At 31.6% G+C, this 13,339-nt stretch overlaps 2 protein-coding genes across 3 annotated transcripts in view; one reads left to right on the top strand and one right to left on the bottom strand.

Annotated features, from left to right (window-relative positions):
• The window catches only part of si:ch73-256g18.2 (small integral membrane protein 36), a 25,719-nt gene extending 24,602 nt beyond the window's left edge, over nt 1–1,117 (bottom strand). The window contains exon 1 of the mRNA XM_051124310.1: nt 1,030–1,117. The gene's annotated coding sequence lies outside the window, so the exon portion shown is untranslated. The remainder of the gene's footprint in view (nt 1–1,029) is intronic.
• ankfn1 (ankyrin repeat and fibronectin type III domain containing 1) overlaps nt 1–13,339 on the top strand; it is a 103,369-nt gene that overhangs the window by 13,643 nt on the left and 76,387 nt on the right. For both annotated transcript variants that reach the window (XM_051124306.1, XM_051124307.1), the window contains one exon: nt 7,739–7,968. In XM_051124306.1, coding sequence (XP_050980263.1) covers nt 7,739–7,968 — 230 coding nt within the window. The remainder of the gene's footprint in view (nt 1–7,738; nt 7,969–13,339) is intronic.

Raw genomic sequence — 13,339 nt, 5'->3', positions numbered from 1 at the left:
TATATATATACTTTTTGCACCATTTTCAATTTACATTTTAAGCTGCAAATGCTTACTTAAGTGCAACAAGAATAATAAAGTTATAAATTAAATAATAAACTAATATAAATAAAATAAAAAAAATGTCAATAATAAAAATGTAAAAAAAAAAAAAAATTACAAACACTGAGTTAAATAATTACATTTGTTTTTTAAATTAACTTAAAATAACGTATGATACTGAAAAAATTGTGTAAGACAATTTTCACTCAGAATTTGCTACTAATAATTACAAAAAATGGCAAGTAACATACTGAATTATTAACATTAGTAGAAAGACAGTAGAAAGACTGAAATACTATTTTCTTGTAAAACTTTTGTGTCATTTTCAGTTTTAAGTTTGAATTTTAAGCTGCAAATGCTTAAGTGCAACAAGAATAATGAAATAAACTAATTTAAATAAAATAAAAAATACTACTTAATTACTATTTTTCAATAATAATAATGTTTAATTATAAAAAAAAAAATATTAATTTATATAATAAAATATTTTTGTTTATTAACTTGCATACTGAAAATTGTGTAGGACAATTTCACTCATTACATTTCCCAAATAATTACAAAAAATGGGAAGTAACAAACTAAATTATTAACATTAGTTGAAAGACTGAAATAATATTTTCTTGTAAAACTTTTTGCACCTTTTTCAGTTTTCATTTTAAGCTGCAAATGCTTACTTAAGTGCAACAAGAATAATAAAATAATAAATAAAATAATAAACTAATTTCAATAAAATAAAAAATACTACTTTTCAATAATAATAATTAGAATTCTAAAAATAAATGTAAAAAATAATTATAATTACACTTGCATACTATACTGAAAGAGACTTTTGCTAGCACATTTCACAAATAATTACAAAAATGGCAAGTAACATACTGAATTATTAACATTAGTAAAAAGGCTGAAAAAGTAATTTCTTGTAAAACATACTCCAATAATCTTTGTTTCATTTAAAGCCTCAAAAATGATTATATACAGTGTACTTACTTCTGTACAGTAGCATGTGAAGTCCCAAAAAGATCATGATTTTGGCCATATCTCCTTACTAGCCTGCATATTATGAGCAAATATGCTGCTAAACTTTCCTAGACTGTTTAATAAAGATGTGTTGTCCTCCACTAATGGCCCTCGATGACATGCTGTGTGTCTTTTGGCAAGAAATATGGCCTTCCCGATGAATGAACAGACCAGTGACCCCAGAGCCAGCACCTCTTTACCCTTTGCTTTTGAGGATGACGAAGATGGAACCCAAACGGTTGTCATGGAAACTGGGATCATTAGCACCAGCTGTGGTTTGTTTTAAGGTCTTAAGATTCTTCTCACGTCTTTAATTTAGTTGGACTCGGTGTTAAATTACACTTATCAAATGCTTTACTCTCAACCGCGCTTGAAAGACAGCAGCGGCGCTTCATCAAGAACGCCGACATCCTTGTGTGTTTTGATCGCTTATTTGACTTTAAAGTGGGGCCATTTTGTAAAAAATGCTTGCAGACTTACTCGATTTGTAAGTGCGCTCAGCCCCACAGCCACACTCAAGCTGTAGGAGGGTTTATGAATAGTGTCACCGCAGGTGATGTGATATAACAGCTTCACGTAACACAGAACTGCTTGGTTGGTCTTTGTTGACATGGGACTGCTGGGATTGAATCTCAAACCTCAAAAGCTGAATATAGAGTAAGAATCTAAAGAGTGTAACAAACAGGATCAGGTTGGCAATATACAGTAATATATTGTTTTAATAATGTGGTTTGCATGTCAGATAGCAATATGGTGTGTGGAAATGCCGTGAAGGCATCAAAGCAGATGGCATGAGTAGATGTGAGCTCATAATGTGAAAATAATGTCTAGCTGCGCTAGCCAGAGCACTGCAGGAATCTGTCGTCAGGGACCAGTGAAGGAACCTGATATGGTTCAGTTGGACACATGACACACACACAGACGCTGCACCCATCAGTTCAGGTTTCATTCTGCTACAGTCAACGTCGTTTCCATAGTGATGCGCTAACAAAGTTAGTCTATGTGTTTGACAAGTGAGATTACATAATTTAAGGCTGTAGCGTGCAGTCTGCGCTTGGGTTGACACCTGGGTAACTAATGAGAATGGTTGAATGGCATAAAATGCTGAGGTTTTCATTGGGTTATTTTTGTGGATTTGTCAATGGAACATGCAGAAGTCCAGTAATTGGGCTGTTTTTGAAAGAAAGTTGACTGTGATTGTGATGTGACAAGTGTTCTTGGCAGTTCAAAATTAAAATACCATTGTGCTACCATGGTTTACTTGAATGCCATGGTATTGCTTTGCAGTGTCTTGGAGTGTTATGTAAATACAGTGGTATGTGAATATGATTATCATTTAATACCACTGAATGTGGTTGTTTCTTCAAAGATGCGCACTTCCGGCCCCTTCAGAAAAATGAACTGAAAATGTGTTTCTACACTCTAAAAACTGCTGGGTTAAATATAACCCAGCGCTGGGTAAAATATGGACATACCCAGCGGTTGGGTTACTACCCAAAAGGTTGGGTTAAACATTTAACCCAACCGCTGGGTCAAAACAACCCAATCACTGAGTGTGTCCATATTTTACCCAGCGCTAGGTTGTTTTTAACCTAGCAGTTAAATGTTTAACCCAGCCTTCTGGGTAGTTTTATTTAACTCAAGTATTGTTTAAAAGTGGCCCTATTTCTTGCTTAAAAGAGTTAAATTAAACTACCCAGAAGGTTGTATTAAACATTTAACCAGACGGATGGGTGAAAACAACCCACACTCTAAAAAATGCTGGGTTAAAAACAACCCAGCACTGGGTGAAATATGGACAAACCCAGCAATTGGGTTAAATGTTTAACCCAGCCTTCTGGGTAGTTTTATTTAACTCAAGTATTGTTTAAAAGTGGCCCTATTTCTTGCTTAAAAGAGTTAAATTAAACTACCCAGAAGGTTGTATTAAACATTTAACCAGACGGATGGGTGAAAACAACCCACACTCTAAAAAATGCTGGGTTAAAAACAACCCAGCACTGGGTGAAATATGGACAAACCCAGCAATTGGGTTAAATGTTTAACCCAGCCTTCTGGATAGTTTTATTTAACTCAACTTATGTTAAAAAATGACCATGTTTCTTGCTTAAAAGCGGAGTTAAATAAAACTACCCAGAAGGTTGGGTTAAACATTTAACCAACCGAGTGGGTAAAAACAAACCCACACTCTAAAAATGCTGGGTGAAAAACAAGCCAGTGCTGGGTAAAAGAATTAGAATTATTTATTCATTTAGAATAAATAATCATTAAACAATAAACATTTTTTAAATTGCTTATTAATAAATGTTCACCTTTTGGTTATTGCTGATGCCTCTAGTACTGTAATTATGTGTTTGATTTTTAATTTACACCTATTTTGGGTTCATTTTAAACCAGCCATATAGTAATGTTTTAAACAATAGTTGAGTTAAATAAAACTACCCAGAAGGTTGGGTTAAACATTTAACCAACCGAGTGGGTAAAAACAACCCACACTCTAAAAAATGCTGGGTTAAAAACAACACAGTTCTAGGTGAAATATAGACAAAACCAGCGATTGGGTTGTTTTGACAGTTGTTGGGTTAAATGGTTTAAACTTCTGGGTAGATTTATTTAACTCAACTATTGTTTAAAAATTGCTATATTTCTTGCTTAAAATGAACCTAGAAAAGGTAAAAAGGTAAATTTATATGTATTATTATGTTCAATAAATGACCATTTATTAAGAAGTAAAATAAATAATAATTAAATAATAAACATTTTTTAAATTGCTTATTAATAAATGTTCACCTTTTGATTATTGCTGATGCCTCTAGTAATTAAGTTTCAGATTTTTTTTAATTTACACCTATTTTGGGTTCATTTTAAACCAGCCATATAGTAATTTTTAAACAACAGTTGAATTTAATAAAACTACCCAGGAGGTTAGATTGTTGTTAAAAAACAATTTGTTGAGTCAATTTAAAATAATTGGTTACCCCGCTGCCTTAAAATTTAAAGTTCAGTCAATTCCAAAAAATTTAGTCGACTTGAAATGTTAAGTTGTACTAAGTGACAACTTTTGAGTTGATTCAACTTAAAATTTGAAGGCAGCTGGGTAACAAGCCCAGCTTTTAAGTTTAACAAACCAATTTTTAGTTTAGTCAACTCAAATATCTAAGTAGTCACTTAGTACAACTTAACATTTTAAGTTGACTAAATTTAACTTAAAATTTTAAGGCAGCAGGGTAACAAATTATTTTAAGTTGACTCAACAAATTTATTTTTGTTTGTTTTTTTTTTACAGCGCTGGTTGTATTTAACCCAGCATTGTAATATTTACATAATTTCATAAAATTACATTGTCTGGAAGTTTAGAAAAGCGCCATTTTTTATATATTGAAATGATTTATATTGGTGGAATTAATATGGATTTTTTATATTTTAAGATCAAGATTAATAATAATATTAATATATTTAACAATAATAAAATAGAAACATACATGGGTTGAATACAACTCAGCGCTAGGTCAAATATGGACAAACTTAGTGACTGGGTTGTTTTGACCCAGCAGTTGGGTAAAATGTTGAGATAGTTCTGGGTAGTTATTTAAACTATTGTTTAAAAATGACTATATGGCCCAAAAATAAAAATCAGACACACGGTTAGTAGAGGCATCAGCACTAAAGGTGAACATTTATTCATAAGACATAAAAAAAAAGTTTATTATTTAATTATTATTTATTCAAATTATTAATAAATGTTAATTTATTTAACATATTTATAAATTGCAATTTCCAACCTATTTTGGGTTCATTTTAAGTAAGAAATATAGTAATTTTTAAGCAATAAATTAGTAAATATCTATAAAGTCAGGATTACGAGATAAAAACTTGCAGCTCTGACTTTTTTTTCTTAGAGTTGCGTGATATAAACTCTCAATTGCGAGTTATAAAGTTCATTTTTGGGGGGAAAAAAGACTATGTTCTCGAAATTGCCAGTTTATGTCACGTAATTCTAAAAACAAAAAGTCAGATTTGCGCAATTCTGACTTTATGACTCAAAATTGCAAGTTACTTTAAATTCAGAATCTCCATCTTGTCATTAAACAAGCGCTGCTGAAATAATGTACCACCGTTACCCTCTGTATTCACCACATTTATGTGATTTGTTGATATTTTTCTGAAATTAGCATCATATATTTGAGTTTGGTTATCCAAATGGTTAAGGTTTTATCAGGACACCATTAAAATTTGTTACAGATGCAACACAGTGGGTTGTACTGTAGCTATAAAACCGAATTCATAAATGTTTATTTGACATCCACTTCAGAGGATGTTTGCTTCACAACAGTCTCAGAGGGGAAGACAATAACAGGTCTTCATGCAGTTTTAATTGTAAGTGGAGGAGAAGAAACCATGCTATGAGTTGCTCAGTGGATAAAGAGCAAGAACTGCTGCTCACCAGCTGATGGTACAGAGAAACAAAACACCCCGCTTACAAACCTAGAAACATACGGCGCATGTGTGTGTTTACGTTATGAGCCTCCAGTTTACAAGAACTGCTCTATTAGATCTTCAAAATACTTTACTTTTTTATGTTACTTGAGGTGAAAGTGAAATTTTTAGACATTCAAACTGACTTTTATTCATCTATGTGGTACAATAGTTGGTAATTTATTTTTTTTACACCATGTTCATTACGGTGAAATTGTCACAGACATGACTCACCGGAGAAGCAGTGGGAAGATGTTTAATCAGAGCAGTTTAAATGAGAATTGAGAGGAAGTGAGAGGATGGGCTATTTAAAACGTTCTATTCATTTTCCCCCCCCTTTTTTAAGTGATTTCTCATTTATACAAAATTCCTCCTTAGTCCTGCTGCTTTCTATACTCAAAAAAAATTCAGGCCTAAATTTAAGATTTATGTATTTGAATAGCATATTAAATTTCCAATGTTTTTTGAGCAGCAGATCAGAATACTATGATTTCTGAAGAATCATGTGACTGGAGTAATGATACTAAAAATTCAGCTTGAAATCACAGGAACAAATTACATTTTAAAATATATTCAAATAGAAAACAGTTATTTTAAATAGTATAAATATATCAAAATGTTTTAGTTGTACTTTAGATCAAACAAATGTGTGCTTGGTGAGCAGAAGATACTTTAAAAAACATTAAAAATCAAAAAACTGTTCAAAAAGGTTTGACTGGTAGTGTCATGCATATTTGTCAGAAATGCATATATGAAACCGGTACAGTAAGAAACAGGTAAAATTTATTTTGCATTGTGGGATAAGCAATATTAAAATAGTTAAAATATATGAGATTAAAAAAAAAATACTTTGTATTTAAAACACATTAAGTACTATTAAAGAAATTGTAACTTTGTTACCTGATTTATTATTTTCAATTTTCAATTTATGTTTATGTTTATATTTTATTATTGTTTAATCTATTATTATTATTTTTATTAATCTTGATCTTAAAATATGAAATATCCATTTTAATTTGACTGATATTAAATTGTGCTTATTTACACTGCCAGCCAATGTCATTTAGTGAAATTATTAACTTGTATTTTAGATACATAAAATGCTTCATATATGTATGTAAGGGCCCCGGTTTCTGCCATGTAATAAAAGTATAAAAAAGGTAATTGTAACTTTTTATGTCATATTTCAGACTTTTTCTTGCAATTCTGAGCCTACAACTTAACATTTCAAGTTGACTAAACTTAACTTAAAATTTTAAGGCAGCAGGGTAATAAATTATTATTTTTTTATTGTATTTAAGCAAGCATTGTAATATTTACATAATTTTATAAAATTACATTATCTGGAAGTTTAGATAAGTGCCCTTTTATATATTGACATGATTTATATTGGTGGAATTAATATGGATTTTTTTAATATTTTAAGATCAAGGGTTAATAATAGTATTAATATATTTACATACATGGGTTAAATACAACTCAGCGCTAGGTCAAATATGGACAAACTCAGTGACTGGGTTGTTTTGACCCAGCGGTTGAGTAAAATGTTAAGGTAGTTCTGGTTAGTTATTAAACTCAACTATTTTTTAAAAATGACTATATGGCTGGTTAAAAATGAACCCAAAATTAAAAAGCAGACACACAATTACTAGAGGCATCAGCACTAAAGGCGAACATTTATTTTTAAGAATTAAAAAATATATATATTATTGAATTATTATTTATTCAAATTATTAATAAATGTAGATTTATTTAACATATTTATAAATGGCAATTTCCAACCTATTTTGGGTTCATTTTAAGCAAGAAATATAGTAATTCTTCAGCAATAAATGAGTAAACATCTATAAAGTCTTTTTTTCTCAGAATTGCATGATATAAACTCGCAGTTGTGAAATAAAAAGTCAGAATTGCAAGATAAAGACTAATATATATTAGTTTATTTATGTTAAAACCAAATATATGAGAAGTTTATATGTAATTTAAATACATACATCTTAAACGTAGGCCTAAATGTGTGTGTATATATATATATATATATATATATATATATATATATATATTACATATATAAAACATTTGAGCAAACACTTTAAAATGTGTGTTCTTGTGAGGCAAAGTTTTGGTCCTATCCTCATTCTGCGGTGTTTTCTTTCTCTCTGGGTGTCAGTTATCACCTGAGGTGTCTGTTTCTCTCTTTCAGGGTCAGTGCTGCGTGACCATGACCGAGGGGAGACGTCGTCACTGTCGGAAGTGAAGCGCTTCCCTCGGAGTGTGGATTCACATAGTCGTGTCCCAGAGCCTTGGAGGGATAGAGTGCCTCTTAGGAAGACCATATCCATCGATGACCGCCTTCTCCAGCAGACACCTAGAGAACATCACAGACTCTTCAGCCGAATAGAGAGGGGCAAGAAGAAACTCAGGAACATTAATGTGAGTTAGAGATATTTCATATCGCTGTCAGCTATAGATACTATAGGAAATTCTATATTGGTCCTGGTTGTGCCCTTCGTTGCTTGTTTATTTCAATGTCTTGTTTATTTACTTGCACATATTCTTGTGTTTAAGGACATCTCTTAGCACATCCACCTTTGTAGGCGGATATTGATGTAGCGCATACAGTGTTTTGACAGTTTCACAGCTGCTGCGCTTTTGCCGTGAGGTTCTTCATAGACGTTCTGTTGTGTAACTGTTCAAAAACGAGGTGCGCTTGCCCAGAATTCATCCTGGAGTTTGATCGTGGCTTTCTATTCAGCGAACACTCATCTGTCATCCTACACCAGTGAGTCAGTGCTTTGAGGACGCACTGCCTTGTAACCTTACATTAGGGACTTTTGCAGAACATGAATTCCATCTGCATACATTTGCTCTAGTAAAGAAGCCGCTTCTGTGCACTTTTGAGAAAGGTGTTCTGTATATAAATGTATATGTTAAGAGGGGATAGATAAAGGAGCATTTGAGATGTAGGCTCTTATGTGCTGGCCTCATATGTTCATGGCCATGAATTAGAAAGGGTTCTGTGCACTTCTAGCTTCTCAGAATGGATGATTATGGATTATGGGTGGATTGCGTCAAACTTTACCTTGTTTAAAACTCTTTAATGTTTTGTAGATGTGGTGTGGAGGATAGATCCCATGCTCCAAAGCTACTGATAACATACTCATCTATAAAATTGAAAATTTTGATCATGAGGTATCTATCAGAAGTAAGATCCCTCTGGAGGTGTGTGGCTTATTAAAATGTGAAAACCTTCAAGGCAAGCCAAACAGATAAATGTATCTAATAAAACTAGAAGCACTATAATTTATAGAATCAAGGCGAAAACAATAATAAACTGCAGGATGTAATTCCATATTTCACGTTACAAACAAGATGCATTTTTTGAACCAATGTTTGAATTATTATTATTTTTTAAATGTATTGTTTTTTTAAATTATTTTAATCATTTTTAAACCATTATACACTGCCATTCAAAAGTTTGGGATCAGTAAGATTTTTTATGTTTTTTTTTTTTTTAAAGTCTCTTATGCTCATCAAAGTTCCATTTATTTTGATTTAAAAATACAGAAAAAAATAATATTGTAAAATATATTTAAAATAACAGTTTTCTAGTTTAATATACTTTATATTAAAATAGAAAACCACTATGCTAAATTGCAATAATATTTCACAATATTACAGTTTTTTTCTGTATTTTTAACAAAAATAAACATAGCCATGATGAGAAGAAAAAATCATACTGATCCCAAACTATTCATGAATCTTTCAAATGATTCACTACAGTGAATCTTATGTACCGTTCTTCTAGATGCTATAGGGAGCGCTCTTGAGCACATGCATGGGGCAAAAAGGCCAAGGTAATTCAACTTTGCATCAAGTGGGGTATTTGTCACAAACTACCACGAAAACCAGTGATGCTGCGTTTTTGCGCAAAAGATCCCTACTTATTGGGAAAAGTAGCTTGTAACTTGTAGTAAAAAATGTACGTTTGTAGCATCACTACTTTTAGTTAATTACCTCCCAATAGACCAATTATTATTGTTTGAATTATTATTATTTTTTAAATGTGTTGTTTTTTAATTATTTTAATCACTTTTAAACCATTATACACTGCCGTTCAAAAGTTTGGGATCAGTAAGATTTTTTATGTTTTTTTTTTTTTTTTAAGTTCTCTTATGCTCATCAAAGTTCCATTTATTTTTATTAAAATACAGAAAAAAATAATATTGTAAAATATATTTAAAATAAGTTTTCTAGTTTAATATACTTTAAAATATAATTTATTTCTGTAATGCAAAGCTGAATTTTCATCAGCCATTACTCCAGTCTTCAGTGTCACATGATCCTTCAGAAATCATTTTAATATGCTAATTTATTATCAATGTTGGAGTCAACACAGTTGTGCTGCTTAATATTTTTTGAAATCTGTGATATTTTTTCAGGATTATTTAATGATCAAATAGTTAAAAAGAACAGCATTTATTCAAAATCGAAATCTTTTCTAACAATATAAGTTTTTACTTATTTAAGACATCCTTGCTAAATAAAACTATTTATTTCTTTCAAAAAAAGAAAGAAAAAAAGAGAAAAAAATTACTGACCCCAAACTTTGAACGGTAGTGTACTGTATATTGTTACAAAATATTTCTATTTTAAATAAAATCTGCTTTTTTTAACGTTTTATTCATCAAGGAATCCTGAAAAAAATCACAAGTTCCAGAAAAAAAAACAACTGTTTTTAAATTGATAATAAATAAGCATATTAGAATGATTTCTGAAGGATCATGTGACATTGAAGACTGGAGTAATGATGCTGAAAATTCAGCTTTGCATCACAGGAATAAATTCTATTTTAAAATATATTAAAATAGAAAACCACTATTCTAAATTGCAATAATATTTCACAATATTACAGTTTTTTTCTGTATTTTTAACAAAAATAAACATAGCCATGATGAGAAGAAAAGATCATACTGATCCTAAACTTTTGAACGGCAGTGTGTATATACAAGTTTTTTTTTTAATATGTTCATATTCATGAATCTTTCAAATGATTCACTACAGTGAATCTTATGTACCGTTCTTCTAGATGCTATAGGGAGCGCTCTTGAGCACATGCATGGGGCAAAAAGGCCAAGGTAATTCAACTTTGCATCAAGTGGGGTATTTGTCACAACCTACCACGAAAACCAGTGACGCTGCGTTTTTGCGCAAAACATCCCTACTTTTTGGGAAAAGTAGCTTGTAACTTGTAGTAAAAAATGTAAGCTTGTAGCATCGCTGCTTTTACTTAATTACCTCCCAATAGACCAATTTACTGTTTGTAAAGAGTGATAACTTTTTTTGTGGTTGCAGAAAATGACAGTATAGAATAAATAATAAAAAGGTAAATTTGAGTTTATATTTCAAAATTCTGACTTTATTCTCGCAATTCCGAGATTATATATCACTATTCTGATAAGAAAAATAAACTCGCCATTCTCTCTTTTGAGTTTATATATTTTGTTATATAAAAGTAGATTAATCATAGCGGGTTTCACCCATAGTCTGTCTGTTTGAACATCTGCGTTTAGCTTCAAATGGCGGTTTTGATGACCGTATTTAAAATAAATGATTTGCATTCCGATTCTGACATCCAAAGGCACAACTATACATTTTATCTCTTATTTTGTGGATTTTCCCGTTTCTCTCCACTTGTTACCAGTGTTTTTCTGCAACCACTATGCACGAGTGATGTAACTGTGACGTCTACTCGAAATTGGTCCATACTGTTCTATCCAATATAAATACAAAGCATCCAGAAATAGTGTGTCTCATGAAGTAATCATGCAGTTCATAGTGCAGTTAAAAAATTAACACTGTGTATAATATTGCGAAGTATCGGATCCTATTGCAAGTCAACGATGTTTAATATCAATATGTTTTTTGGAAATACTGTGAAGGCATCAGAGCAGATGGTATGAGTAAATGCAAGCTTATAGTGTGAAAATAATGTCTAGCTGTGCTAGCCAGAGCACCGCAGGAATCTGTCATCAGGGACCAGTGAAGGAACCTGATATGGTTCAGTTGGACAGATGACACACACACATACGCTGCACCCATCCGTTCAGGTTTCATTCTGCTACAGTCACCGTCGTTTCCATAGTGATGAATGAATGAAGTTGGAATCTTCAAGTGTTTTAAAGTCAGATTATGTAACTTTTTAAAAGTGTAGCATGCACTGTGCAGATGTAACGTAAAGAATCTTTGAATTGCATAATATGATATTTTTAATGCTTGTTTGTGAATTGTTCAGTGGAAAGCAGACGTCCAGTAATTGGTCTGTTCTTGAAAAGAAAATTGATTGTGATTATTTTCTAGCGTGGTTAGTTTGGCTCGTGTCTCTTCCTTAACGAGTTCATTTAGATCTCAGGAGATGTCATTAAACAAGTGCTGGCAAAATAATATAGGCCTACCACTGATATTATTTGTATGCTCCAGTCTGTGTAATTGGTTTCAAGATTGTTTTTACAAATAGTATTTATATAATTGAGCTTAAAGGAGAAGTCAACTTCCAGAACAAAAATTTATAGATCATGTACTCACCCTCTTGTCATCCAAGATGTTCATGTCTTTCTTTCTTCAGTCGTTAAGAAATTATGTTTTTTGAGGAAAACATTTCAGGATTTTTCTCCATATAGTGGATTTCTATGGTGCCCTGAGTTTGAACTTCCAAAATGCAGTTTAAATGCGGCTTCACACGAGCCCAAATGCAGCTGTAAACGATCCTAACCGAGGAAGAAGGGTCTTATCTAGCAAAACGATTGGTTATTTTCATTAAAAAATATATAATTTATATACTTTTTAATCTCAAATGCTCGTCTTGTCTCGCTCTCCCTGAACTCTGTGTATTCTGGTTCAGGACAGTTAGGGTATGTCGAAAAACTCTGATCGTATTTTCTCCCTCAACTTCAAAAATCATTTACTGACTCAGTCTTTGCAAAGTAAACATGCAAAGATCATCAAACACCCTTAACAAAAAAGGTAAAACTGTGAAATAGGATAATTTTGTAGTTGAGGGAGAAAATGAGAGTTTTTCGAAATACCCTAACTGTCGTTTTTTTTTTGGCGATCGTTTGAAGCCGCGTTTAAAGTACATTTTGGAAGTTTAAACTTGGGGCACCATAGAAGTCCACTATATGGAGTAAAATCCTGAAATGTTTTCCTCAAAACATTTTTTTTTTTTTGACTGAAGAAAGAAAGACATGAACACTTGGATGACAAGGGGGTGAGTACATTATATGTAAATTTTTGTTCTGGAAGTGGACTTCTCCTTTAATCACCAATGTTGGGGAAAGTTATTTTTAAAAGTAATGCATCACAATTTTGCGTTACTCCCTAAAAAAGTAACTTTACTTAGTTACTTTTTATGGAAAGTAATGTGTTTCGTTACTTGTGCGTTACTTTTTAAATCTGGGCAGGGCGTGCTTGCTTGTTTTAATGTAAAAAGTTATATTTTTGTCAAATGTAAAAGCCCTTTCACACCAAAAGCCTCAGGCTGAAGGAAAATTAAATTCACGTCTGTACAGTAGAACGCAGAAGTTCAACATTCTTCAGCAATAAAGTACATTTTTTAAATAAATAAGCAAAAATAACCAAAAAATAAATGTTAGTTTATCTTAAGTAACTTTTGCTTATTAATATGGTTGAATTGGATCATCGAAGGTCAGCAGCAAAGACACTGGTTAATAAATAAGGATAAAATACATAAAGGATATATGTTTTATTTAACATATTTAATTATTGCAGGTTTGTGTCATATTCT

Source organism: Labeo rohita, chromosome 12 (genome assembly GCF_022985175.1).
Source record: "Labeo rohita strain BAU-BD-2019 chromosome 12, IGBB_LRoh.1.0, whole genome shotgun sequence".
In the NCBI taxonomy this organism is placed as follows: domain Eukaryota; kingdom Metazoa; phylum Chordata; class Actinopteri; order Cypriniformes; family Cyprinidae; genus Labeo; species Labeo rohita.
This window is presented reverse-complemented; position numbering and strand designations above follow the sequence as displayed.